This window comes from Leptonychotes weddellii, chromosome 2, assembly GCF_054177405.1.
Source record: "Leptonychotes weddellii isolate Sample4059 chromosome 2, ASM5417740v2, whole genome shotgun sequence".
In the NCBI taxonomy this organism is placed as follows: Eukaryota; Metazoa; Chordata; class Mammalia; order Carnivora; family Phocidae; genus Leptonychotes; species Leptonychotes weddellii.
The window spans coordinates 166,189,426-166,217,370 of NC_138370.1; the positions used below are offsets into that span (position 1 = coordinate 166,189,426).

A 27,945-nucleotide genomic window follows, 5' to 3' on the forward strand; every position below is an offset into this window, starting at 1 on the left:
CTTCTGGTTGCTTGATGAGAACCATCTGCAGTGAAACTCCTCTGCCTCCCCACCCCAAACCCAGCTCCCCATGAGCAGGCAGGTAAGCAGGAAATATGTTCTTTGTTGCTGTTTTAAGCCTCTACAATTTTTAGATTTTTTGTTACTGCACTATAACCTAGCCCATCCTAACTAATGTAGATTACTGTAAAAGTGATCATGAAAACTTCAAAGGCCGATCATCTTGGCAATTGAGTGGAATCTGTAACTGAAATTATCCACTGATAATTCCCAAAGCACTTTCACTAGTGATTTCACTTGCTTCTTCAATTGTGACCATTCTGGAAAAGGTGACTGTGAAATTCAAATTTCATTCTTTTTTCTTTGTGAAATGTAAAACTACATCTTCACTATTGAAAGGTAATGATGAACAATGAAATACTTTCTCCTAAAAAAAAAAGTAAGCAAGCAAGTAAGCAGGCCAATAAGGATAAGCCACAAAAAAGGGAGGGTGAAACTGAATGCATAGGAGTTTCCAAGAAGAGTAAAGCATATTTCCCAAAGACTTGTGCATAAATTTCCACTAATACACAGTACTTCCCAGCAAACTTTGGGAGTCTTAGCTTTGGCTTGACACCTGCACATATACAGAAATCCATGCACTCTGGTGCAGAAATGAAAAAAATGTCATTGGAGTTTATATCCAATCAAAAGTTTTCACAAAAAAAAAAAGAAAGAAAGAAAGAAAAAGTTTTCCCTCTCTCTGAAGAAGAAATATTTTCTCTAGCACAGCGTAGAATTTATTTCATCACATTTGTGAAGTGCTAAATCCCGTGCCACCCACTGTACGAAGGTCATGAAAGTGAGAGATGCCAATATACGGACGTCTCAATGGGTCGCTGTCCTACAGGAGCTTACATTTTGCGGAGCATAACAGTTTCTTTTTTTGGAGTTTTCACTCAGCCACACCCAATCCCCCGGTAAACAATTTTCAATGAAAATCCCCCCATCTTTTCCCTAATCCTTGCAAATATTCTCGCTTTCCTAGATCTCTTCACCCTGGAAACTGAGGTCACTGTGGGATCTCTCTCTGGATATATGGCAGTTATTTCTGATGCAGCCGAATGGCCGGCTTGATCTTTCCCTGCGGTGGCGGGATGACAGTGACCCCCAAAGTTTCCAGCACTTAAGGCACAAAGCGCAGCCTGAACCCTAAAAGGGCAGACAACTCTGGCGGTTTCCACCGCTCTTCTTATCGAGGAGCCCAGGGAAGCTAAGGCGACTGGGTCAGATTCGGCGACGCGGGCTACGCAGTCCTGTGCTCAGCGAGTTGGAAGCTAAGCGCACAAGCTGCACAGCGCAAAGAAGTCAAGGCCAGTCTGCAAGCCCACTGTGAGAGAACTGGTGAGTGCCCATTCCTGCTGGACTACAAGGACCGGCATGCATCGCGTAGCGGCGGCAAGCTCCACTCCGGGGCCCCGGCGCAACGGAGCCTGGGAAGTGAAGTCTCCGGGCTGCCCGAGTCCCGTCGCGAAATCAGAAGGGAGGCGTTGCTAGTCCGCTCCACGCCGGTTTCTGGCCGGGCTCCGAGCCTCTCGCTCCCGCTCAGGATTTTCGCGGGCGGCGGCGGGAGCAGTATGGCTTGCTTGAGTAAACTCCGCGGGGAGGAGGGAGATGGGAGTGGATGGGGAGGCGGGGTCAGCGGAAGCTGCAGGTTGCTTCCTTCTCCTCACGCTCCCTCCCCGCCTCTCCCTGAGGGAGCGGTGGGAGGGGGAGGGAAGGGCATAGGGAAGGTAGTGACACGTGTCAATCAACCCCCCTCCGGGGGGCGCGCGCTCCGGGGCTCGCGCCGAGGGCTCGCGCCCCTGCCTCGTGCCTGCGCCGCTCGTATGTAAATGAGGGCGCGTGACGCGGGACGCAGATGGACAAGGGAAGAGAGAGAATGGCCGCTGCCGCCGCCGCTGCTGCCGCCGCCGCCGCCGCTCAGTGCCGGAGCCCTCGGTGCGCGGCGGAGAGGAGAGGATTCCGGCGGGAACTCGACTCTTGGCGCCACCGCCTCATGCACTGTGTAGGTAAGAGAGACACGGGCCGGAGCCCCGGCTCTGCGCGGCGACGGCTGCCGCAGCCCGAGGAGTTTGTGGCTGAGGGGGTTAGTTGAATCTCCCGTTCGGGTCAGTTCAATGGGGGAGCGCGATGGGAGCGGCGGCGGCGCGGCGGCTCCGGCGCTCGCCTTTTGTCTGGGGGCTTCTCGCCCGGCGCGGTTCGCGCTCCTTCCCTTCTCAGCTCTTGGGCTTCTCAGGAACTGTTAGTTCGGACCCGCTCGCTGAGCCCCCGAGGAAACCGCTCGCTCGCGCTCTCCCCGAAACTCCGCGGCGCCCCTCGCAGCCCGCCGTCCACCCTGTCGGGGGGCAGGCAGCGGCCCGGTGGGTCGGCCTTGGGACAGAGGGGAGCCGGCTGGCAGGGCCGGCGGGAGGAAGGCGGGCTGGTCCGCGCCCCCGCCGGGCGCACACACACCCCCTTCTCGCCGCCGGGGGCCGGGCTGGCGGACGCGGCCGAGTTCCCGGGGACTGGGACTGGGGCGACCCCCCGGGCGCTCGCGGGGCGGGGGTCGCGGGTGGGCCGGCGGGGGGCGAGGGGCAGCGGGGGCGTCGCCCGAGGGGCGGGGGCACCCAACTCTGCCCTCTCGCGCTCGGCGGCGGCGGCGCTGTGTGTACCCCTTTAAGAAGGAGCTGCTCGAGCGCTGACGGTTGGGATTTGAAGTTCTTCCTCCCTCTTTGGAAGTCTGGACGGATGGGGGGTGTTGCCATGACGACGGCACCCTTCCCCCCCCCCTCCTTCCCCCCCTCCTTTTCCCCTCGCGGACGCCCGGACGACTCTGGTCTTGTACTGTCATGTGATGGACCCTTCCCTGCACATACACGCACATCGCCCTCCCCACCTCCCATCCCCGTTCTCTTGCAATTCCGTCTTCCCTTTTGGTGGGGTCGGAATCGTTTTGCTACAAACTTCTGGGCTTGGGGCTGTCATTCTGCGGGTTGCTCGGGGTGGCAGGAGATTGTGGGAACCCCCCACCGTGCCGCGGTCGCTTTTTTTGTCTGAGACGTGTGCGAGGAGCTGTTACCCAGCAGGTTGGTTTAGTGGGCACAGAAGGGACTGTGAGGGTTATGGGATGGGGTGTGTTGTGCCTGTTTGTTTTGGAAGGGGGTTGTGGGTCGGAGAGTAGGAATAGAGGTAGAAAGGAAGGTTGCATTGTCTTAAGGAGTGGATGGGTAGCAGTAGCAGTTTGCTCGACTGGCGATTAAATCTTGGCATTTGGAGTTGAGGAGTACCTTATTGCCTTAAGAAAACAACTCTCTTACCTTGTTTCCATCTGTTCTTGCGCCACCTCGCGCCCCTTTTCCCCACACCCCCCTCAGATTTGTTTGGTTAGCGCCTGAAGATCTTTCTTGTTTTTCCCTAGTGAAAAGGAGACCGTGGTAGAATAAACTAGTACAGCTTCAGCTTAGAAATGTGCACTGCAGAATACGGTGGATATAGGAAAATGTACAAGAAGGAAACTTGCTCCGACTAGGAGCATTTAAGTTCACTTTAAGCGGTAAACTGTTTTACCCTTATAAAATATATTTTGGTCTTATTTAAGGAAATATTTTGGGAAATAGCTTTAGTCAAGTATTTATAAGTGATTTTAGTTCTTAGAAAAAGTGAAAAAAAAAATTAAAACCCTCAGGGTATTCTTTTATAAAAATGTTAAGCCAAGTGTTGCTAGTGCTTCCTGAATACAAAATGGACCCATTTTTATAATTGCTTACGTAAAGATCTCTTCCACTGACAACCTGTTTAGAAATTGTTGAGTTCCTTTGGTGGGAATCAGGCAGGATGACAGCATTGAAACACTGGCTCACGATATAATTGTGTTAAGTTTTACCGAGGCACACAGTGATTTGTACATGTCTTCGGTCAGTTTTTATGTTTTGGAATACTTTAGGGTTTTTCCCTTTTCTTCTTGTTTAGATACATTAAGTATGGCTCTGTATCACAAAAATATGTGTAGTTTTGAAAAATAGTCAAATTTTAAACACGATATTGGATTTGATGGAAAAAGGGATTTAGAATATCTTTCTGTCTTACCTACTAAGACACACAAGATTGGAAGACATTGAAAATTGAGTTGATGTGGTATGTCTAACATGCAATCTCTATATTATATTTTTAATGTAATGTATTACTGTACTGTATTTGAGAGGACATTTTTTCCTGGGCTTTAACTATATTTGAGAGTTGTTTCCCATAGTCCCAGCCAGGAGACCTAGTAAAACCCATCTCATACTTTGTTTTTGTCATTATTTTTACATAAACATTAAAACTCTTTTAAACAGGATATACACTTGTTGATTGTTTTTTTTTCAGTATTGTATATGCGAAGCACTTATTCATAGTGTGAATTAGGATTAAATGTAGTTTTGTGATTATCTTAAATTACCTTTTGCTGTTAACGTGCTTATATTCAATACTTAACTTTGGAAACATATTTACAAAAAAGCCCAAATCTTTTTCCTTTTGCATGTGTGTGAATATTTATATGTGTATTTATATATATATATGTTTATATTTCTGTATTGAATATATTCAGTGCTCTTATTGCTTGAAATCATTTTCATAAATTATACTTTCTATAATTTGGAAAAGAAAATGATCCAAAAGTCTTATTTTTATGAGACAGAAATTGTAAGCAATGTCCTAGGCTCATACAGCAAATTAGTATTGAGCTGGTAGTGAAGTTTTAAATCTCAATTCTTAGCCCAAGTTTTTAAAGTAATCTGATTTTTTTTATAACTCATATAATATTCTAATTTCATAAGGGAAAAAGTTCATTTTAGTTGTCATGACTGCTGGTGGTTAGCTAAGATGCTTAACTCTTGATAAGGAAAGTGATGTTTGCTTTTTCTCTATTTGTGGAACTCATGTCTTTAGGTTAGATTTGTGACTACTCTGACTTATTCTGGTTTTTCTTTTTTACAGTTTAATTGAAAAATTGTTCTACAAACTCTTATGTCCTAATTAATAGCTCTGTTTATAATGTGCTTTTTATAATTTATTTTTCTATAATCATCCTATACAGTGCTATAATTTTGAGTATGCTCAGCTAACAAATGTTTGCATGCTTATTGGATATAGTAAATAGTATCCTAGTACTCAGTATGACATCGAGTGATAACGGATAAAGTCTTGGGTCTTATGGAATATATAATGCAGTTCGTATCTGGTAAGTCATTAAATTTAAAACAAAGTAAAGTCAAGCATAAAAGAAATGCATTAGCATATTTTAAAATATTACCAGGTCTTATATAGTCTATTAGGATATTCGGTCTGGGAGATAGGCCAAGTTTTTTGTTTTTCTACTTTTTGCTAACTTTTAATTTTGATAAAATTTCAAATTTATAAGAAAAGTTGGAAGAATAGTACAAGGAATTCCTCCGTACCCTTACTCACATTCACCAGTTGTATTACATTATGCAGCACTTATCATTCTGGCCTTGTATCTATATTTTTCTGAACCATTTGAGGATACTTTAGTGACATCATACCTCTCTACCCTTAAACTCTTCAGTGTATATTTCCTAAAACCAAGGACGTTATCTTACCTAACCACAGTGTAAATTATTAAAACCAGGAGATTTAAAAATGACATAATACTATTATCTATTTCATAATCCATGCTCAATTTTTATCTCTTTTATCTATAAGCTCCCCCTACCTCCTAGTCCTGGATCATGTATTGCATTTGGTAGTACTATCTCTTTAGTCTCTCTTAATCAGGAACACTTCCTCAGCCTTTCTTGTTTTTCTTGACCTTGACATTTTTTAAAAGTACAGTATGGTTATTTTGTAGAATGTCCCTAATTTGAATTTGTCTGTTGTTTTCTCATGACTAGATTGCTTATACATATTTGGCAGAATACCTCTAAAGAGATGTTCTCTCTTTATCAGTACATCATATCTTGAGGTTCATGATGTTGGTTTGTCCCGATGTTGGTGATGCTGGCTTTGAAAATTTGGTTAAGCTGGTATTCTCCATATTTCTCCCTGAAAGTTATTATTTATCCTTTTGTAATTAATAATGTAATTTGTGGGAAAATATTTTGAGGAACAGAATATTAACATAGTCTCACCAATATTTCGTCCACAAGTTTTAATATCCATTCATGATTTTCTGACTTCGTCATTCCTTCTCTAATTAGTACTTGGTATTCTGTCATAAAGCAATCTTTCCTATCTCCTCCATTATTTATTTATTTATCCAGTTATTTTTATCAGCATGAACTCATGGATTCTTTATTTAATGGTTAAATCCATTACTGTCATTACTTTGATTCCCAGATTGTCTCAGGTTTGGTCTTTGGGAGCCTCATCAGGCTGGTTCCAATGTTTTTTGACAAGTCTCACCTCTTACAACCCCTCTCACCCTCATCTCTCAAATGACTTTTTGAACACTTCCTTCCTGCCAAAACAAGATATTCCAGGTTCATCTTGTACTTAACCTGTCCCAGCCCCGACATAAACCATTTCTCCAAAGAACCCTCCATTCTTTTTTAGTGGAGAATAGATTTAGATACCAAAACTGAACAGTAGGTTTCAGAACTTTTTGTTGTTGTTGTTGTTGTTTAATTATTTATTTGAGATCGAGAATGAGATAGAGAGTGAGCAAGAGAGCAGTAGCAGGAGAGCAGAGGGAGAGGGGGAAGCAGGCTCCCCTCCTAGCAGGGAGTCGGACGCGGGGCTCGATCCCAGAACCCTGGGACCATGACCCCAGCCAAAGGCAGACGCCCAACCGACTAAGCCACCCAGGCGCCCCAGGACTGTTTTTAAACCCTATTTTTTCTGATGCAGAAGCTAATACTCAGTGTAACTGATTTGCCTAAGGTTGCAACAACAAAACAAAATGGCAAAGATTTGATTAGAATCATTCTATAAACTCCAGTTTCTTTTCTACATACCAGTGTTGTCCAGTAGAAATACAATGGGAGTCAAATATTTTATTTAAAATTTTATGGTAACCACATTTGAAAAGCACATTTTTTAGGCCAATATCCTCAAAATATTTTAACATTAATCCATACAAAAATTATTAATGAGTTAGTTTACATTCTTTTTTTAAATATTAAATTTCTGAAGTTAGGCATTTTATACATTTAGCACATCTTAATTTGAACTAGCCACATTTCAGGTGCTTAATAGCCACATGTGGCCAGGTGGCTACCTCATTGGACAACATAGTTCTATAGTATAGTAGCTCCAGCCAACTCTTTTTTTTTTTTTTTTAAGATTTTTTATTTTATTTTATTTTGAGAGAGAGAATGAGAGAGAGAGAGAGCACATGAGAGGGGGGAGGGTCAGAGGGAGAAGCAGACCCCCCGCCGAGCAAGGAGCCCGATATGGGACTCGATCCCGGGACTCCAGGATCATGACCCGAGCCGAAGGCAGTCGCCTAACCAACTGAGCCACCCAGGCGCCCTCCAGCCAACTCTTGATACCATGGTACCACTTACTTCAAATGTGCTGATAATAACCAAACCCACAACTTAATTTATCTTTCTCCAGATCTTTTATTTGTATAGAAAATACTGCAAATAAATAGGCTCTGGAGCTAGACTACCTGTGTTTGAAGCCTAGTGTTACCACTTACCAATGTGGACAAGTTACTTAACCTCCCTATACTTCAGTTTCTTATCTGTAAATTGGTTTGAGAATTAGTTATGTTGATATATGTTAATATGTGTCTACCATATAGAAGGCATTCCATAAATAGTATTATTATTAGTGATTTACAGAGGTTATTAGCAGCTTTGAGCTTTATGTTTTTGCCAATAAATTCTTTCTGGTGGGAATGCTGATAAACAATAAAAGGATCATGAGGCATATTAGAGGAAAAGAGAGTGAGGGCTTGCATGATCAATATTCCAGGGTTATTTTAGAGCCACAGAGTCAGTTTTATTTTTTTATTTTTTTTTAAAGATTTATTTATTTATTTGACAGAGAGAGATACAGTGAGAGAGGGAACACAAGCAGGGGGAGTGGAAGAGGGAGAAGCAGGCTCCCCGCCAAGCAGGGAGCCCGATGTGGGGCTCTATCCCAGGACCCCGGGATCATGACCTGAGCCTAAGGCAGACGCTTAATGACTGAGCCACCCAGGTGCCCCAAGAGAGTTTTAGAATCACAGTATATCACTTAGCATAATCCTGTCTTTTCATATATGGGGAGATCAGAAGAGTGATGCCTTCCTACATTCTAAGGAATCTTTTGGCTTTGGAGTACCTGAATACAAGAAATTAGTTTAAATTCATTTTAAAAATCTGTATCATACTAGATCATCTGCATTGCTGGTTTTATTGTGTTTCAGTCTAGCTTATAATCTATATTAAGTCATTATTTGGAATACCTTTTGGTTTTTTAGTTTACAAAGCAGTAGCATCTCCCATTTGTCTTTCTTCATCAAGTAAAAACTCATAATCATATTCAATTAGTTGATCATAGTTTACCAGACTGCTTTTCCCCCATTTGTCTAGCTGCTTCTTTACAGCCCATACATTTTCATCTGCTTTTACTTCTCTTTTGTACACATTGACCCAAATTCCCGACTATCTTTTTAGTTATATCTTCTACCCTGCATCCTCAGTCACTTTTAAAAATCAATTATAACCTAGAGTCTTTTCTATTTATTGAAAAACAAGTCTGAGATCTTTCTTCATTCAGATTGGCCAGTTCTTTTCTGATGGGTATGTGCAGGGTGTGTATGTAGGAAGTAACTTAAGTAGTCTTCATATTTAAGTAGTCAGCCATTTAGGGACAAGGGACTGGGTCTTCACAAGTGATAGAAAGGACTAAGAATTGAGAGAATATGGTTTTTTTCTTGGCTTTAATCATTATAGCCTTTGGCACAAGTCATTTATCTGTAAACTAGGATAATATCTGTCCTCATATGTTCACTCTTGTTTTTGGGAAAGGTTTGTAATACTTATATAGTAGTGGTTTCTGGCTGAACATATAAATTAAGGTATTAGGTATAAATTAAGGCATTAGCAGCATAAAGAATATAACTTAAATCCATGGAAATGGATGAGATCACCTAGGGGTAAAGGATAGTATAAGTAGAAAGGAGTAGAGTACCCTATACCATGCCTTAAGAAATCTTAACATTCTTTGGGCAGAAGAAGGGGAGCCTCAAAATAAGTCCACTGAACTTTTACACTAAAAAGTAAGGCAATTAGCTGTAAGTAGGAAAACCAGGAGATAGTAGTATCACCAAATCTAAGGAGAGGAGTTTTACAATAAGAAAGGATTGTTACATGTTATTGAGATGTTAAGTACCTTCAAACAGGGAAGTATACATTGTTTTTGGCAACATGTAGGTTCTAGGTGACATTAACTGGTAATTTCAGCACTGTGGTGGGGAAGGAAGCCATATTGTAATAGGCTAGAAAATAATTAAGATGTATATAAGAGGAGATAACATTTGTAGTAGACTACTCATTTGAGAGGCTACATTTTGAGGAAAAACAGATAAATGAAGCAGTAATTGGAAGAACCTGGGGTTTAGGGATGTTTGTTGGTTTGGTGAGAGATAACCATTATGATGGGGAATGCTTTTTTGAATCAATAATTGATGATTACTTTTTATATTATTTGAGACTTGAATGCAGCAAGATACTGAGACAGATAAATAGAATGGGCTGGGTTTGACTCACTGAATGTGAACTATAAAAGTATCTCTTGGGGCACCCCAGTGGCTCAGTCGGTTAAGCAGACGTCTGCCTTTGGCTCAGGTCATGATCCCAGGGTCCTGGGATTGAGTCTCACATCGGGCTCCTTGCTCAGCGGGGAGCCTGCTTCTCCCTCTCCCTCTGCCTCTCCCCCTGCTTGTGTACTCTCCTCTCTCTCTCTCTCTCTCTCTCTGTGTCAAATAAATAAAATCTTTTAAAAGAAATAAAATCTTTTTTCTTCAAAAAATATTTTCCTAATTAAGTTCGTCACTAAGATATGTGCAGAATTAGTGTGTCACACAATTTAAAGGAATGATTTTTTTCCACTTAATTTACTGTTGTCAGTTAATCATCAAATATCGTGAGTCCTACTGTGTGCCAGTTGATGGGGTGTGATTCTGTGTCTTCCTTACTGGGTTCTGAACTGGAAATAGACTTAGGAATCAGAGATTAAAATACTAACTTTTTAAACAGTAGGTAGTATGGAAGAACATGGCTTGGAATTGAGGCCAAATCAGACTTCTTTACTCCCTGTCCTGAACTGAACTTACCAACCTATCAAAGATAGAGCAGCCAGCAGGGAACTCTGTGCCTGGTAGAGCTTGGTAAGTTTATCATGTGATTTGCTTATTGGTAGGTATGACCATCTAGGCGGAGTGAGACGGAGGCTTGCCATGCATGAAGAATGACCTTTAAAACATTAATTCATCCCACTAGGAACAACTATCAAGATGTTGCCAATATTAGTCATTCCTCTTTGCTTTGGGAGGCCTGAATAAAGGGTAGAGAAAAGGGCAGAAGCTTTTTTCAAAATACTTCCCCTAACCATGTGGAAATTGTTGGGAGAGGTGGGGACTGTGGGTGGGTAAAAAGCTTATTGTATACACTAGGAATAGGGCTTAGACTTTGCTTTTATTAAAGCACTGACAGTTATCAGGAATGTTAAGTATTAGAGCTCGTATAATAGAAAGAAGAGGGAGCAATTAATTTTGATTTGAAATGATGAGGCTTCCAGAGATTTAGTGAAAGCAGGAGTTGGCAAACCTTTTTTTTAATATTCATTATGCTGTACTTTTCATCTCCTGACTTATTTTATAACTAGAGGGTTATACTTCTTAATCCCCTTTACCTATTTTGCCCATCCTTGCACCTACCTCCCCTCTGGCAATAACCAGTTCTCTGTATTTAAGGGTCTGGGTTTTTTTGTTTGTTTATGTTTGTTTGTTTTGTTTTTTAGATTCCTCATATAAGTGAAATCATGTGGTACTTGTCTTTCTCTGTCTGACTTACTTCACTTAGCATAATATCCTCTAGGCCCATCAGTGTTGTTGCAAATGGTAAGATTTCATTTTTTTTTCTTTTTTTTTTATTATTTTTTTTTATTCTTATGTTAATCCCCATACATTACATCATTAGTTTTAGATGAAGTGTTCCATGATTCATTGTTTGTGCATAACACCCAGTGCTCCATGCAGAATGTGCCCTCCTCAATACCCACCACCAGGCTAACCCATCCTCCCACCCCCCTCCCCTCTAGAACCCTCAGTTTGTTTTTCAGAGTCCATCATAAGATTTCATTTTTTTATGACAGAGTAATATTCTAGTGTGTGTGTGTGTGTGTGTGACCATCCATCCATCAATGGACACTTGGATTGGCTGTTGTAAATAATGCTGCAATAAACATAGGGATGCATATATCTTTTTGAATTAGTGTTTTTGTTTTCTTTGGGTAAATACCCAGTAGTGGAATTACTGGATCATATGGTGTTTCTATTTTTAGTTTTTTGAGGAACTTCCGTACTGTTTTCCACAGTGGCTGCACCATGTTACGTTTCAGGCAATAGTGCCTAAGCATTCTCTTACTCCATATCCTCTCCAGCACTTGTTATTTCTTTTTTTTCTTTCTTTTCTTTTATTAACACGTAATGTATTATTTGTTTCAGAGGTACAGGTCTGTGATTCATCAGTCTTACACAATTCACAGTGCTCACCATAGCACATACCCTCCCCACTGTCCATCACCTGGCCACCCCATCCCTCTGTTATTTCTTGTCTTTTTGATACTAACCATTCTGACTGTGAGGTAATATCTCATTGTAGTTTGATTTGCATTCCCCTGATGATTAGTGATGCTAAGCATCTTTTCTTGTGTCTGTTGGCCATCTGTATGTCTTCTTTGGAAAAATGTTTATTCAGGTGATCTACCCATTTTTTAATTGGATTTTTTGGGGGGGGGTGTTGAGTTGTTTATGTTCCATATATATTTTGGATTTTAACCCCTTATCAGATATATCATTTGCAAATATCTTCTCCCATTCAGTAGGTTGGTTTTTTTGTTTTGTTGATAAGGTTTCCTGTGCTGTACAAAAGCTTTTTTTGTAAAGTGTGGGATAATAAATTTGGTCTCTGTTGCAACTACTCAACTTTACTGTTAAAGTGCAAAAGCAATATATAAATGAATGAACATGGCTGTATTCCAGTAAAAAATTATTTACAAAAATAGCCAGATGTGGCCTACAGATCATAGTTCACTTATCCCTAAGTTAAATGATCCAGCAGGAGAGTAGGGTGGAGGGAACATGCAGAGGGATAGTATAAGCAAAAGTATAGAAGTCTAAATAATGATATATTCTGAAAATATTCAGCATTCTAGTGTCATTGGAGTATAAGGTGGGAGTAGGGAGTGGGACTGGAAGTATAAATTATGGCCTCTATAAGGAAGAAATTATTAGTCTTGAGGTTTGTTTTTTTTTTAACGGGTAATAAGCATGATCAGATAAGTTGGCTTATGTTCATTTTGAACATCTGTTGGTTCAGGTTTGAGGGTTTTTTTTGTTTGTAATAGTTTTAAGAAGCTCAAATTGAAGCAGCCCTTTTAAGTCAAAACTGGGAAAATGAGCAATCTCCACTTCACTATCTTAATTAAGATGTTGGATAGCTGAATCACAAATGGCACCCTTCTTTTCTGCCTGGGGTCTGAACAACTTGAAAAATAAGGAAAAAGATGGGAGCCAAAATATCACTTCTGCTGATGAGACCAGGATAGAGGAAGAGCTTGGTGGGAGAGTCATATGGTCTGGCATTGGCCAACTTATCCACCTAGTCCTAGGCATACTAGGAAAGCAGAGCAAAATATGAGTTCTCTGCAGGTATGTTTTCCCAATAGTTCACTCCCAAGGGGAAAGGAAGCAGAACTTAGCTCTGTCTACTCAATTATTCCTTACAAAATCACCAATCAGATCATGCAGTTAGTTCACTTCCCTAGGGGTGAAAAGAGGCTCATATTGTGCTTGTGAAGAATCCTTCCTCATGGAAACAAGGAGCAAGGAAAAGGTGTTATTCCTCAACAATCCAGGCTTTTTTGCAGTTATATCTGTAGGTAAGTTCAACTGTTATTATACTGAAAAGTCAAAATTCATGTTCTGGATATTTAAAGAAATATTTAATTCTAGTGTTTGAAACAACCATATTTCTTAAACTCTTTTTTAATGAACTAGATTTTCTACCTGTGTAAGATACTTAAATAAAATCCATATTTGGTGAAAAAGGAAAGACAATACTAACTTCTTTATCAAGTGACTTTAAATTTAGAAAGAATAGAGCACTATTTTTTTTAAGTGAAAAAAGCAGATACTTTGATAAATAGATTATGCTTTTAATCAGCTCTGATTATGGGTGCTTATGTAGTTTATTGACTGGTATTTCTTTCTTTAAAATGTTATCAATTCTTCTTCATCCTCTTCTGAACAATTCAGTAGTAAAACCATCAGGTGGGACCAAGCAAGGGTAGGTGTCTACACTGGATGGGATATGTGGTAGAGAGAGGAATGGAATGTCAGAGGCTGACAGGAATAAGGAGGGTCCCGATGTGGGTTGATGGAGTTTCAAGAGGTGAGGAGTAATGTGCCTAGAAGGGCATGCTGGTGCAAGTTGTCAGAGTCCCAGCAGGGTATCTGTGAAGAATAGTAGACTTGGTATGAGGGAGGGTTGGTTGTTCTATTAAGAGTTGTCCAGACCCGAACAGGGTAAGAGGATAAAGAGGGCATCTACTTGGAGGTGGGGTGGGAAAGAAAGGCATCCGTGTAGGAGAGTAGCCTGATGTGGGTGTATTGAGGCTCAGTTGGATGAGGAGGGAGTTGATGCATAGAAACATCCCAGTGTAAGATGTCAGAGCCTGAGGGTGGGGAGAGGAAGGCATCCCAATGGAGGGTCAGCTCAGTATAGGTAGGATGTTAGAGCCTGAGCAGCTGGAGGATATTCTTGTGGGGGGGTGCCAGGCATGAGGAATAGGGGCCTGAACAAAGTGAGGAAGTTATATACACGGAGGAGGCTTGAGGGTAGGCGTGAGAAGGGTGAGGAAAGTATCCCTGTAGGGAAGGGGAGACAGCCACAATTGGAGATTGGTTATACACAGGGAGACTGGTCAAAAAAATAAATATTAAAGATAATGGGAGCCAGACCTCTCACTGTCTGAGAGAGGAGTTTCAAAAATGGAATTGAGAAAACTAGAAAGTTCTCTGTGTTGGACTGGAAATGAGATATTGGTGTGAACTCATGGTTTTCATTATATATAGATTAGAAATGTAGTAAATGTGTGTATAGATACACACTTATGCCCTATTGTTCACTGAGAAGGGGCCTAGGAGCAGTGACAGTCCAATAACATTATACATAATGTATCATTGTTAATTTCCTGATTTTAATGGTTATATTCCTAAGAGAATGCTTTTGTAGGAATTACTTGTTAAAGAATTCAAGGGTGGTGGGACATGATGTAGGCCATTTACTCTCAAATAGTTGGAAAAATAAAAGTTTGTATCGTACTTAAAACATTCTCTATAAATTTAAAATTGTTACAGGAGCGCCTGGGTGGCTCATTCGGTTAAGTGTCTGACTTCGGCTAAGGTCATGGTATCAGGGTTCTGGGATCAAGCCCTGTATCAGGATCCCTGTTCAGTAGGGAGTCTGCTTATCCCATTGCCTCTCCCTCTGTTCTCTCTGTTTCTCTCTCTCTCTCAAATAAATAAAATCTTTAAAATAAATACAGTTGTTACAAAGTAAAAGTAAGTATTTAAAAGCAATGTTATGAGTCAAAATATTACATTCTCTTGAATTAATCGCTTTCAGCCCTTAAAAAACCACACAGTAATATATAAATTGTCTTACAGGTTTTTCAACACTAAGAATTGCCTTTTGAAATAATGATAGCTAATATCTGTGAGTGCTTACCATGTGTCATATACTATGTGTATGTGTATTAATCACATTCAGTTTTCACATGTGAAATAATACAATTTTTATCTTCATTTTACCGATTAGAAAACTGAGGCTTAGAGAAGCTGCCCAAGACTTTCCATGTAGGAAATATGAAGGTAGAATTCACATCCAGGTCTTTATTACTCTCTTGGTCAAACCTGGTTAAAAAATTAACAGGTCTGATCCTTCCTAATCAGATAGTTGTGTCTAAAGCTTTAGTAAGATAGTGCTGTTTTCTCTTTGATTTCAGAACCCTGAGTTTCAAGGCTAGGGAAAAGGTTCTAGACCACCTCAGCACTTGGTTCTTGGTGAGAGAATAAGAGAGAATAGGGCCTTCTGTTATTTAAATACACATATCTGAATTAAAGGTTCTATTAAGGTAGATTAATCAGAAATAACATACCCAAATTTCTTTCTTTGTCATCTATTGGGAATAGCGGGTGGTAAGAGCATGGAGTTAGTGGGGCAAGGATTTTCCCCAGCACAGATTGTCAGTGTTTTTAGTCTGGATATAAAGTTGTTCTCTATCCCAGTTCCAAGAATGATGACCATCTCCTTTCCATCTCTTTTGAACTTTTCCAAAGAATGGTAAATGATCAAATAGAAGATAGCTAATGACAATTTATCGTTACATTTTAATTCCCCTTTGCTTCTGTTCTCCTATACTCATTTAGAGTATAGGAAAATAGTGCCTGGTAAGTTTTTGTTGTTGTTGTTAAACACACCAGCATTATGACATCAGCCTAATCATTACCTATATTTTCTCCTTTGCCTTATTACTTGACCTTTTAATATTTCCGCTCTGGCATCAGTATAACTTACAAATGGGATAGAATATCCCTATGAGTATACATCAGCTTATTTATCTAACTTATCTTACTAAGTTATCTTCTTTATCTTCACTCTTCTCATCAGTCTGAACCCACAGATCCTTTCATCCTCTGTTACAGAGTTTTTGCTGACCCTCTCATTCTTTAGACCCATTCTAAAATTGCCCCTTTATTTTATATCAGGAATAATAGGATTTTCAGTTTTGAAGGAAGCATGGTCCTCTGCTATGATCCTGTTGTACATCTCTTCCTCATAATTTTTTTTCAGTAAGTATTTACAGGGTCAGGCATTGTGTTAGGGGACTCAGATGCATTAAATTGTTTTCATGAAGCACAGACTTGTAGATTACACAAGGTTTTTTTACTATAATAAATGCTGTAATAGAAGCATATAGAATATTAACGTTGTGATATAAAGGAGGAGAGTGATCAGGTTTCCTTGTATTTGTCCAATGGTCATAGGATGATTGTGGGATATGAGAAAAGAGAAAGAGAAGATGAGTCATGAAGAAACTTCTAAGTGGAATATAATAGTAATATTATTGTTATTTTTAATTATTTTACTTTGGATTAGGCATTAAATGCTTACACTCGAGTTCATTTGATTTTCACAACAGTTATATAAATAAGAACTATTTTTATCGTCCCCATTAAATAACTCATAGGTAGTGGAAAACCATTGATGGGTTTTAAGCATGGGAGTGACGTAGGTTCATTTGTGGTTTTATAAGATTATTTTGCCCATAGAGTAATAGGGGAATAGAACAGGCAAATCAGCCAGGGAGACGTCAAGATAGTCCAACCAAGAGGATCTTGGGGATCCTCTTGGATCTGAATTAAGAGTAGTAGTAATGGAGGATTATGAGGATCTGAAATAAGAGTAGTAGTAATGGAGGAGAAGGAAAAATTCAAAAGATATGATGCATTACAGTCAACAGATTTTAGATCTTGATGAGCCATGGGCATACAAAAAAAAAGGAAGAATAGAGAAAATTATTTTCAGGCTTCTTTTAGGAGGCCTAGTTGGATTGTGAGACAGTTATCCGGGATAGGATATAGAGCAGCATATTTTTCATATTTCACAGTTCAGAGGCTCCTACTTCTGCTGCAGGAATGATGTGGTGCCTGTGCATTCTTGTTTTTTTAACATTTGAAGGCCTAGAGGTGGCTTTAGGCCTTGATTATTATTGTGTGTGTGGTATTTTGTTTTTTCCCTCCTAAATTTGATTCCTCATTATCTGTCAGGAAAATTTAGCCTAGATAGACTGAGTAATTTTATGTTGTAATTGTATGTTGTTTGTTAATAATTTATAATAAACATAATTTGGAAAGACTGTCTCAGATCGGTTTTCCCTAATTGCGTCAAAGTTGCTAGAGTGTAACATGGTTCACTGTAGGTTTTAGACCCCCATAGCTTTGACATAATGATTCCATCTAAACAAAATCCCAAACACTTCCTTTACCTTCATTTTCTCTATGTCCTCCCAGTTACTAACCTATCTCAATATTTGATTTACTTGATCTTTCTTTACTTACTTGTATGTCTTTCAGATATCCTAAATATAGCATACCTAAAACTGAACTCTTTTTTTTTTAAGATTTATTTATGAGAGAGAGAGAGAGAGCGCTAGAGCAAGCATGCACAAGCAGAGGGAGGGGAAGAGGGAGAGAGAATCTTAAGCAGACTCCCTGCCTAGTGCAGTGTCCAATGCGGGGCTGGATCCCACAACCCTGAGATCATGACCTGAGCTGAAATCAAAAGTCAGACGCTCAACAGACTAAGCCACCCAGATGCCCCTAAAACTGAACTCTTGACCTCCCTCTGTTTTTGTTTTGTTTTGTTTTTTCCAAAAATTATTATAGATGCCTGAGAGTTGCAGTGTGGCAGAAACCATGGAATACAAAAATTGGCTTGAGGGGCAGATTGTGAATAGTTTTGTTTTTTTTAAATATTGTTATTCTGCTATTTAATTGAGATTCAGCTGACCTTATTGTTAACATGCTTTTAAGTTTGGAAGGTCATAGGAATGCTACTTTCTACATTCCATTCAATGAATTTACTGTTACAGTTCTCTGTTTTAGACCAACCCTATGCAAACCATGATTACTCTTTCTTTGTGGAAATCAAAAGTAACCTTCCCAGGAGAATATTTGAAAACTTGGGCATAATTTATAAAAATCATTATGGGAAATTTTAAGTATGTACAAAAGTAGAAGAAAGCATAATGAATTTCCATATTCCTTTGATCTAGCTTTAACAGTATTACAAATTCTGGCCTAATTTTTAATATTAAAGAAAAATTTCTTTTAAAAATTTATTTATCCACTTGTGAGAGAGAGAAAGAGAGAATGAACAAGCAGGGGGGCAGAGGGAAAAGGAGAGAGAATCCCAAGCAGACTCTACACTGAGTGCGGAGCCCTACATGGGGCTCGATCCTACCACCATGAGATCACAACCTGAGCTGAAACCAAGAGTCAGATGCTTAACCAACTATGCTGCCCAGGTGCCCCTAATATTAAAATTTTTAATCAAAACAAAACATTTTATATATTGGTTGTCTGAATGCTGTAATCCATTTCTTTCTTTTTTTTTTTTTAAGATTTTGTTTATTTGAGAGAACAAGTGGGGAGGAAGGGGAGAGGGAGAAGCACAGTCCCCACTGGAGCAGGGAGGCTGATGGGGGACTTGATCCCAGGACCCTAGGATCATGACCTGAGCTAAAGGCAGATGCTTAACTGACTGAGCCATCCAGGTGCCCCCATTTCTTGTTCTAATATGAATAATCCCAGATTACACATTTTGTGCAAGTAATTGTGAATTTATGTAGGAGTTGTGGAAAATATGATATATATGACATCTTACCGCCTACTTTTAGGCTTAATATTAAACTATTTTTGGTTGTATATGCTTTGGTTATGAGCCAAAAAAAATTTAGAACCCAGATGCTTACTCTTTTTCTCTATTTTTCTTTCTCTCTGTCATACTTTTTCTTTCTTACCCTCTTTTTCCCTTTCTTCCTCCCATCTTTATCCTCTGTGTTTTGAATAGCTCTAAAAACCAGTAAGAAACCATTGCTGCTTATGTCTTGGATCTGTCTGACATTTTCTGTTCATCAAGCAAACCAAAGAAGGTACTGCTTATTAATAGACTCATTGAATATGCTGAAGAGCAGTTCATTGTTTTTTAATCTTGTAGAGCCACTGAATTAACAGTGATATAGCTAATATGTCAAAATCCCTCAGAGCGCTCATCTTACTTGGTTGTTGTTGAAATAACAATAACTTATTAAATTGTTTTCACATTAGTGTTATAATATATGTCAACACTCATGATAATTTGGTGCTTATGTCTTGAGTGTTTATTAAAAGAACCACAGCAAATTAATTTATGGCTTAGAAAATCTGAACTTTATGAGATTTAGATGGAGATATATAGATATTCACCTATGTGTATAACTTGTCGTTAGTGGTAAAAATTGTCATGATTCCAGGGGACTTAAAAAAATGTGTTTTTAGTTTAATTTTAATGAACAGGATGTCCTGTTGCCATTTGTGTGCTTAAAGTTACAATTATATAAAAAATATTAAATCGAGATTTTTGTAGTAAATTGTAAATTTAGAGTACCTTTTATTCTAGGTGCCAGTTAACCGTGTTGTACAAATTGTTACATACTGATTTTCAAATCAGTGATTTTTTTGTTGTTTTTGTTCTTTCTTTCTCTGTAGTGGACCTCTCTGCAATATTTGTTGACAGTCTCTTTCTTCTTGATATCTTTTTTGTCTTTTTCTTTTTTTTAAAGCTTCACATCTTTCCTTGGATAATTTTCCTAAACTCAGACATGATCACATGATTCTTTGTGTAAAAAACTTCATTCGTTTTCTGTCAACCTTAGGATAAAGTCTAAATTCATAACCTGGCTTGGAAAGTCCAGTGTAACCTGCTGCCTCTATACTACCTTACCCTTTTTGTCATTCTGCCTTGGGTACTACCATCAATCAGCTGCATCAGTAGCTCAGTAGTAGTAGTATAGAAATAATGGCAGCTAACATTTATTGATTATTAATACTTGTACCAGGTGTGTACTTTATATTTATTCTGTCCCTCCTCATTATAACTTTGAGTATTGATATTGTAGTTAGGATTTTACAGAGGAGTCACACTGAACTACTTTGGGGTTCTCAGACACTGTACCTCTGGACTTTCGCATATTTGTTTTCTCCTTTTGGATTACCAGTAGTTGCTATTCACTGCTTCTTTTTACAAACTTTTTAAAAAGTATAACTACGTAGAGGGGCGCCTGGGTGGCTCATTCGTTAAGCGTCTGCCTTCGGCTCAGGTCATGATCCCAGGGTCCTGGGATCGAGCCCCACATCTGGCTCCCTGCTTGGCGGGAAGCCTGCTTCTCCCTCTCCCACTCCCCCTGCTTGTGTTCCTGCTCTCGCTCTCTCTCTCTGTCAAATAAATAAATAAAATCTTTAAAAAAAAAAAAAGTATAACTACACAGAAAAAAGTATATAGACTGTAAACTTCAGTGAACAAAACGAACATACTTGTGCAACCACCACCAGATCAAGAAATAGAACCCCTCCCCAAGAAGTTCCCTCATAACCTCTCCCTGTAACTAATCTCACCTCCCTCCTCAAATATAATTTTCTGACAACTTAATACCATGGATTATTTTTGCCTGTTATTAGGAAACTGTTTAAATGGAATTATATAGCATTTATATTTTTGTGTCTAGCTTCTTAAACTCAACATTCTATCTGTAAGATCCATTCATGTAGTTGCCTTCAGATACAGTTTATTCCTTTTCATTGCCCTATAATATCCTGATATATAAATATAACATTCATCTTTTCTTATTTTGAAGGATAATTGGGTTGTTTCCAGTTTGCATTATTTCAAACAGTACAGTTAACATTCTTATACATTATACATTTTTTTTAAAGATTTTATTTATTTGAGAGAGAGTGATAGAGCATGAGCAGGGTGGAGGGGCAGAGGGAGAGGGAGAAGCAGACTCCCTGCTGAGCAGGGAGCCTGATGCGGGGCTTGATCCCAGGACTCTGGGATCGTGACCTGAGCCAAAGGCAGACACTTAACCAACTGAGCCACCCAGGTGCCCCACATTATACATTTTTAATTTTGGTTCAATTCCTGGATTATTTTTCTACCTCATCTTAGCTGACTAGATTTCACTTTTCCCAAGAAGCCTTTCTCAGCCTCTCCAAGTTTGGATTTGGTACCCTTTTCTGTGCACTGATATCACTGTCACCTTCCTCTATCATAAACATTTATTTATATATAACACCACATTCAAAGTATGTGTGTGTGTGCACTCAAAAGTGTGTGTGCTGTGTGCAAAGAAAATCCATGCTTTCTCTTTCCCTGTCTTTTTGGTACTCGCTGAGTACTTAAATAATTGTTGAGTGAATGCGTTTTTTCAATATATTCACCCTTCCATTGCTAAAAAAATAAATATAAACATAAATCTAATGGAAATTTAATAATACAATTAATACTCTTTGCCTTTGTTTTATTCTCTTTAGATATGCAGTTACTTTAAAATAATAAAGTTATGTTAAAATTTCTAATTTGTAAGGCATCTGTGTTGTCCCTTTTGTACTTTTGTTCATACAGCTATTTGTGTAAAGTATTTTTGGGAAATGTTTTTTATCACTCATAGCATATTTAATAACCCCATTTGTGGCAAGTAATATTATTTTTCTTTGAGGGTGGTCTTGAGTTTTGTAAATAGCCAGAAGACATTTGGAGCCAAGACAGGACTTTGATGAATGATAAACTGTATCAACAGTGAGTTAAGATTTCAAGGAATATAGACTCTCCTCTCCTGCCCCCTTCCCCTTATGGGCTTAAAAACCTATTTCTTTTTACAGAATTAAGTCACTAAATTCAAGTAGAGTTAAGCCACTGAGATAAGCCGGAGTTTATAGTATATTTTGCTTTTGAGTTTCTTGTCCCTTAAAAACTGGTTTCTTTTGCAAGTTACTTATGTCATACTTGAGTATCATTTATTTGGAAGAGTGTTTGCTTTTCATCTTGTATTTATCTTCTCTGATGTTAAAATTAACATCTTTGCTATAACTACCATGCTCATTACTAACACTCGTTTCTCCCCTCCCCTGATTAAATAATAATGATAGTATACCTTTTGCTATTTTATTTCTCCCACTTTCTCTTAGACTTCAGCTCTCTAGTCTTGCTCATCTCACACATTTTATGTAATATTTATTGATCTTGTTTGTTGCTTTGCCTTTCTTCCCCACTAAACTGTGTCTTTAAGGCAAGTGTCTATTAGGAGTTTAACAAAAATGTTTTTTGAAAAAAATGAAGACTTTGTCACTGTTTTAGTTTTCTCTAAAATACTATCATTTGCAACAAATGTTTTTATATTAGTCACCTTATTATTTTAAACTTCTATCTCTTTATTGAAATAGTATTAAGTATCGATGGTCCCTCTTTCCCTTGACAGCTCTCCTCTGTCAGCCATGAAATTCAACTACATTATTATTTTTTAAACAGGGCTTGAACTCATGACCCTGAGACCAAGACCTGAGCTGAGATCAAGATCCAGGCGCTTAACCATTTGAGCCACCCAAGTGCCCCTCAACTACATTTTATTATTATTATTATTTTTAAAGATTTTATTTATTTGACAGAGAGAGTGAGCGAGCACAAGGAAGGGGAGCAGCAGAGGGAGAAGCAGACTCCCTGCTGAGTAGGTAGCCCGATGTGGGACTTGATCCCGGGACCCTGGGATCATGACCTGAGCTGAAGGCAGATGCTTAACTGACTGAGCCACCCAGGTGCCCCTCAACTACATTTTATTAGAGAAATCACTATGACAGATCCTGGAGATAATACCACAAAGGCAATAATGTTGTAATTTAATTATGATGAAGTTATGTAAAATGAGGTGGGAGAATAGGTAGAGGTTAGATCAGAGAAGGCCATGTATGCTCTTTTAGAACATCTGTAATTTATCCTATAAGGAGTAGGGACCAAAGAGTTTTAAGTAGAGTTAATAAAGTCTTATGCTCTTTTAAATGGTGAAAGTTGATTAGAATAATGATTCTGATATCTATTATAAGAGCCTTAGTAATCAGAGAGTTACTCCGGTAAACTTAACATTTTCTGTATTGCTGAGAATAATGTTCAATAGAGGTGAATCTTTAAGGTAACAGTTTCACTGTTTGGAATTATAAATTTTTTTTCAATTTGTGAATTGTATCAGGCCTCCAGAAAATTTACAGTGTAGTATTATGTATATCCAAGTACCTTCCATCTTAAAGAAATAAAACATGACAGATGAAATTGAAATTCTCATCTATCGTTTGCCTGTTCTATTCCCTTTCCATCTTCCTGGACGTATATATTTTTCTCTTGCTTCTTCTTTAAAGCATTCATAGTCTACTTTCTACAAATGCTTTCAAAGTGAAAGTCAGATATACTTTATGTACAAAGGTGTCTTTCGTAAAAGTTACACATTGAATTTTTCTGTGCTGGATTATTTTAAATGCTCCATAAACCTTCTTATTTAAATTATTGTAAGTTTCTTCCTAGAGCATATTATTACCCCATATTTTGTCTTTTCATTTGTATATAAATCTAGTTTCACCTATTAGTCTTGATTAAAATCAGACATCAATGCTATAAATTATGAATATTCTAGTATTATAACTATAAAAATAATTTACGAACAGTAAAAGATAAAGGGAAATAATATGGACACACAGTGGTCAGAATATATTTCCTGAGTTTGTCCATATATTCTCAAGTAGGTGTAAAGTCTATTTCAGATACCTGTGTGTATTTCTAGTTTGCGAATAGTGTTTAGCTTTTGTTTATTGCTTTACATTTCACTAAAAATTCTATACAAATTGACTCTGTACTGGGATATATGAGTTTTATTAAATGTTTGATTATAATAAGTAAATCTTCAACATATGAAGTGTTGATAATATTCCAAGTCTTACCGAAGAAAGATTAGTGATTTAGGTAAGTTAGGTCATTTTTCCAAGATCATAAAGCTGATAGGATGGGAAGTCTGGGACTCCAACCTGGATCTTAACTCCATATCCATTATCATCGTGTATTTATGAGAGGGCAAAACAGACTCAGATATAAAAATTAGGGAATGCTAATAGTTTTAATGAGAGGATGAGATCACTTTCCCCAGCAGTGACTAAAAAGCATTTAAATTCAGTGAAATAATTATTATAGTATCAAATCAAATGTGTTTAAGCTTTGTACAGTGTAACCATTTATTTTGTACATGTGCTTATTCCTCGGTAATTCTTTATGACTAGTTTGATTTACACTTGTTGCATAAATGTAAATCAGAGAAAGAGGTGGATAATTAAGATATTCTTTGGGTTTTTCTCTTTTAGTGTATATTCAGACATATTGACCCAGTTTTCCTAACCCTGAGTTTTGAACCAACCTTGGCACTATTGACATTTTGGGCTGGACAGTTCCTTGTTGTGGAGTTTTGTCCTGTGCATTGTAGGACATTTAGTAGCATCCTTGATTTTAGTAGATACCACTGGTTCCAATTATATGCTCATGTTTGGAGATTAGGGAGACTTCAAGACCTCGTAATAGGGACATGTTTATTAATAGAGGCACCTCAATCCTTAAGTTGTAGTAGAAAATATATTTGACATATGCTTACAGGAAGAACAATAGTAAGACACAGCTTAAGAAAGAGGCAGTGGTTACATTGAAACTAGTGTCTTAGGTTCTAAGAAATAGAAAAAGCACTAAACTAAGCAAGACATAAATATGAGTATTTCTTCTTAGAACAAGATAGGATATAAATAAATAAATGGCTGTGAATTTCAGAAAGAAACTTAATGTAAAGAAACTTACTACCTGTAAGAACAGGTAGTTTTTAACTTATAATTGGGCTGTGTTCTAAAAGTTTTTTTTTTGAGAATAATTGTCTTTGGTCTCAGGGTTAATTTTTTTCCTCATTTATTCAATAAATATTTGAGTGCCTTATGTGGGCCAGACACTAGAGCTAGTATAGCAAACAAGATGACATGGTACTTTACTTCTTGGAGATTTTAAAATTTCATGGCATTTATCAAATAAAAATATCAAATATTTATCTATGTGAATTTTTTCCCTGTTACTCCCCTTCTGCCAGTTTGAGTTGAGGGCAGAATACTTGTCTCTTCTTACTACTTGTCTCTTCTTACTTACCGATGTATCCCCAGCTTCTAGAACACCTGGTTCATGTGTAAATATTTGGTAAATGAATAATTGATTACTCGGGAAGAGACATTTTAAAAATTACACATGGTTAATTAGAATTGTGTTAAGTGCTTCAAAGGGAATAATACAGGTATTATATAATATGAAGCATGAAACAATGGATCTACTATAGTCTAAAGCTAGATTAGATTAGATGGAGCTTTAAATTGAGGCAGTGAATATTTTCCCCCAGCTTTACTGAGATATAATTGGTGAATAAAATTGTACATTTTAAAGTATACAATGTGATGATTTGATGAATGTATACTTTGTGCAATGATTACTATAATAGAGTTAACACATCATTACCTCACATAGTTCCCTTTTTTGTGTGTATATGATGAAAAAGCTTCAAATCTACTCTTAGCAAATTTCCAGTACGCAACACAGTATTACTATGCTCTTGATGAGATCCCCAGAGCTTTTGCATCTTTTAACTGAAGACTTGTTCTCCTTGACCAGCATCTCTCCATCTCTCCCACCCCCCAGCCCGTGGTAACCACCATTCTACTCTGTTTCTAGGAATTTGACCTTTTTTTCTTTTTTGTAAGATTACACATAAAAGTGAGATCAGATCACACAGATTTATTGTCTTACTCTGTCTGGCTAATTTCATTTAGCATGATGTTCTCTAGATTCAGCCATGTTGCAAATGGCAGGGTTTCTTTCTTTCTCATGGCTGAATGATATTCTGTTATCTATATATACCACATCTCCTTTATCCATTCATTCATTGAGGGACACTTAGGTTGTTTCTATGTAAATAATACTGCAGTGAAGTGGGGAGGGGCAGGTATCTCCTCAACATAGTGATTTTGTTTCCTTCAGATATATACCCAGAAGTGAAATTGCTGGATCATATGGTAATTCCATTTTTAGTGTTTTGAGGAACCTTTATACTGTTTTCTGTAGTGGCTGCACCAATTTACATTTCCAACAGTAGTGTACAAGGGTTCCCTTTTCTCCGCTTCCTCACCAGCACTTGTTATCTCTTATCTTTTTGATTACAGCAATCCTAACAGGTGTGAGGTGATAGCTCATTGTGGTTTTGATATGCATTTCCCTGGTTAGCGATGTTGAGTACCTTTTCATGTACCTATTGGCCATTTGTATGTCTTTGGAAAAATGTCTGTTCAGTTCCTCTGCCCATTTTTAATTGGATTGTTTTTAGCTATTACCCCTTATCATATAAAACTGGACCACTTGGTTTGTAAATACTTTCTGTAGGTTGCCTTTTCATTTTGTTGGTCATTTCCTTTGCTGTGCAGAAGCTTTTTAGTTTGGTCTAGTCCCACATGTTTACTTTTACTTTTGTTGCCAGTGCTTTTGGTATCATATAAAAAAAATTCATCACCAAGACTAATGTCAAGGAGTATTTTCCCTTTGTTTTCTTCTAGGAGTTTTATGGTTTACTGATTCTTAATACCAAGTTTTTAAGAATTAGTAGGAGTTATCCAGACATGTTTTGGGGGTAAAACTGGGGGGTTGGAATATATTGTAGGTTGAAGGAACAGCTTTGTGTGAATACTGGCGGTGGGATATAATGTAGCATTTTTTAGGTCTTGAGAGTTGGCAGGGGTTGGGGGAGGCCAGGGTACCAGATGGTATATTGACTTTTTGTTTATGTGTACTGAAATACTAAATATTTGTAGTAAAAAACAATGATAACATTACAGTATTAGCAATTAAATAGAAAAAAGCTTTTAAGTGGTAATTTAAAAATTTTTTATTCTCATACTTGAAGAAAGTCTGTTTTAATTAATTAGAAAATGGGACTCCCATCTTCCATCTATGTGCTGATGACCTCTAAGTCTATGTTTCTGCGTCTGGATGTTTTTGTTTGATTTATGCTCACATATCCAAGTGAGCATATCCAAAAGTGAACTCTTTTTATGTCTACCAATTATGTAAAACAAAACCAAAACAAAACCACTTAGTGGATTTTCTGTCTCGGTGAATGTTTATTCACTCAATTTCTCAAGCCAGAAATCTTAATTCCACTCAACCTCACCTTAAAATAATGAAGCTATGTCACCATTTAATTATTATTTCCACTTAATTGTATTATATCACTCAGAGCTATCTTCTTTCTCTTAGGTAAACTTCTGCCTAAACTTAGGTTCTTGTTTTTTTTCTCTGCTGTATTTCTGCAAATTTTCTAGCCTTGTATCTTTATTCTTTTCCCATTTAGTCTGTATGCCACTTGCCGCTTGAGTAATCATTTCTGAATGTAAAGATAATCCTGTCTCTTGACTACTTAAAGACCTAGCATGGCTCATTCTGACTTTCAAGGTAAAAATTAACTACTTGACAAAATGCACTAGGCCTTTCAGGATCCGCGTTACGCTCATCTCTCCAGCCTTTTATATTTCCCTTTTCTTCACATCACATTCTTTATTTTTGCCATAGTTTTTCAATTTCTAGGCATGGCTGTTTAAATTTAAATTAGTTAAAACTAAATAAAAATTTTAAATTTCTTCCTCAACTCCTGTATTGGACAGCACAGATATAGAACATCTCTATCGTTATATAACAGTTCTATTGGATAGTGCTGTTCTTGAGTATATTAAGCTTTCTATTCCCCATGTCTTTCTATATGCTAATCTCCTTTTCTATATGTGTAATGTGCCCTGCCTTGTTTTGCCAACTAACTCCCTTTTTCCATTAAGACTCAGATTGGGTGTCATCCATTTCTGGAAAACCTTACCTGACACCATCTTTTTCTATATCCTCCAATGCTGAAGTCTGAATTTTTGCCTTTTCCCTTAATGTCTATTATATTTAAGTCCAGGAGTCAATGTTTAGTAGCAAGATTCTAGCAGATAGTACTGAAATTTTGTGT

At 38.1% G+C, this 27,945-nt stretch overlaps 1 protein-coding gene across 8 annotated transcripts in view; it reads left to right on the forward strand.

The window, feature by feature from the left end:
• Nucleotides 1-1,682: 1,682 nt before the first annotated feature.
• LCORL (ligand dependent nuclear receptor corepressor like) overlaps nucleotides 1,683-27,945 on the forward strand; it is a 164,720-nt gene continuing 138,457 nt past the window's right edge. Inside the window, exon 1 of one of the 8 annotated variants that reach the window (XM_081812559.1) lies at nucleotides 1,683-2,051. In XM_081812559.1, the coding sequence (XP_081668685.1) occupies nucleotides 1,901-2,051 (151 nt within the window). In that variant the 5' untranslated portion in view covers nucleotides 1,683-1,900. The remainder of the gene's footprint in view (nucleotides 2,052-27,945) is intronic. The other 7 variants (XM_081812568.1, XM_081812565.1, XM_081812566.1 and 4 more) reach the window with 7 other exon arrangements.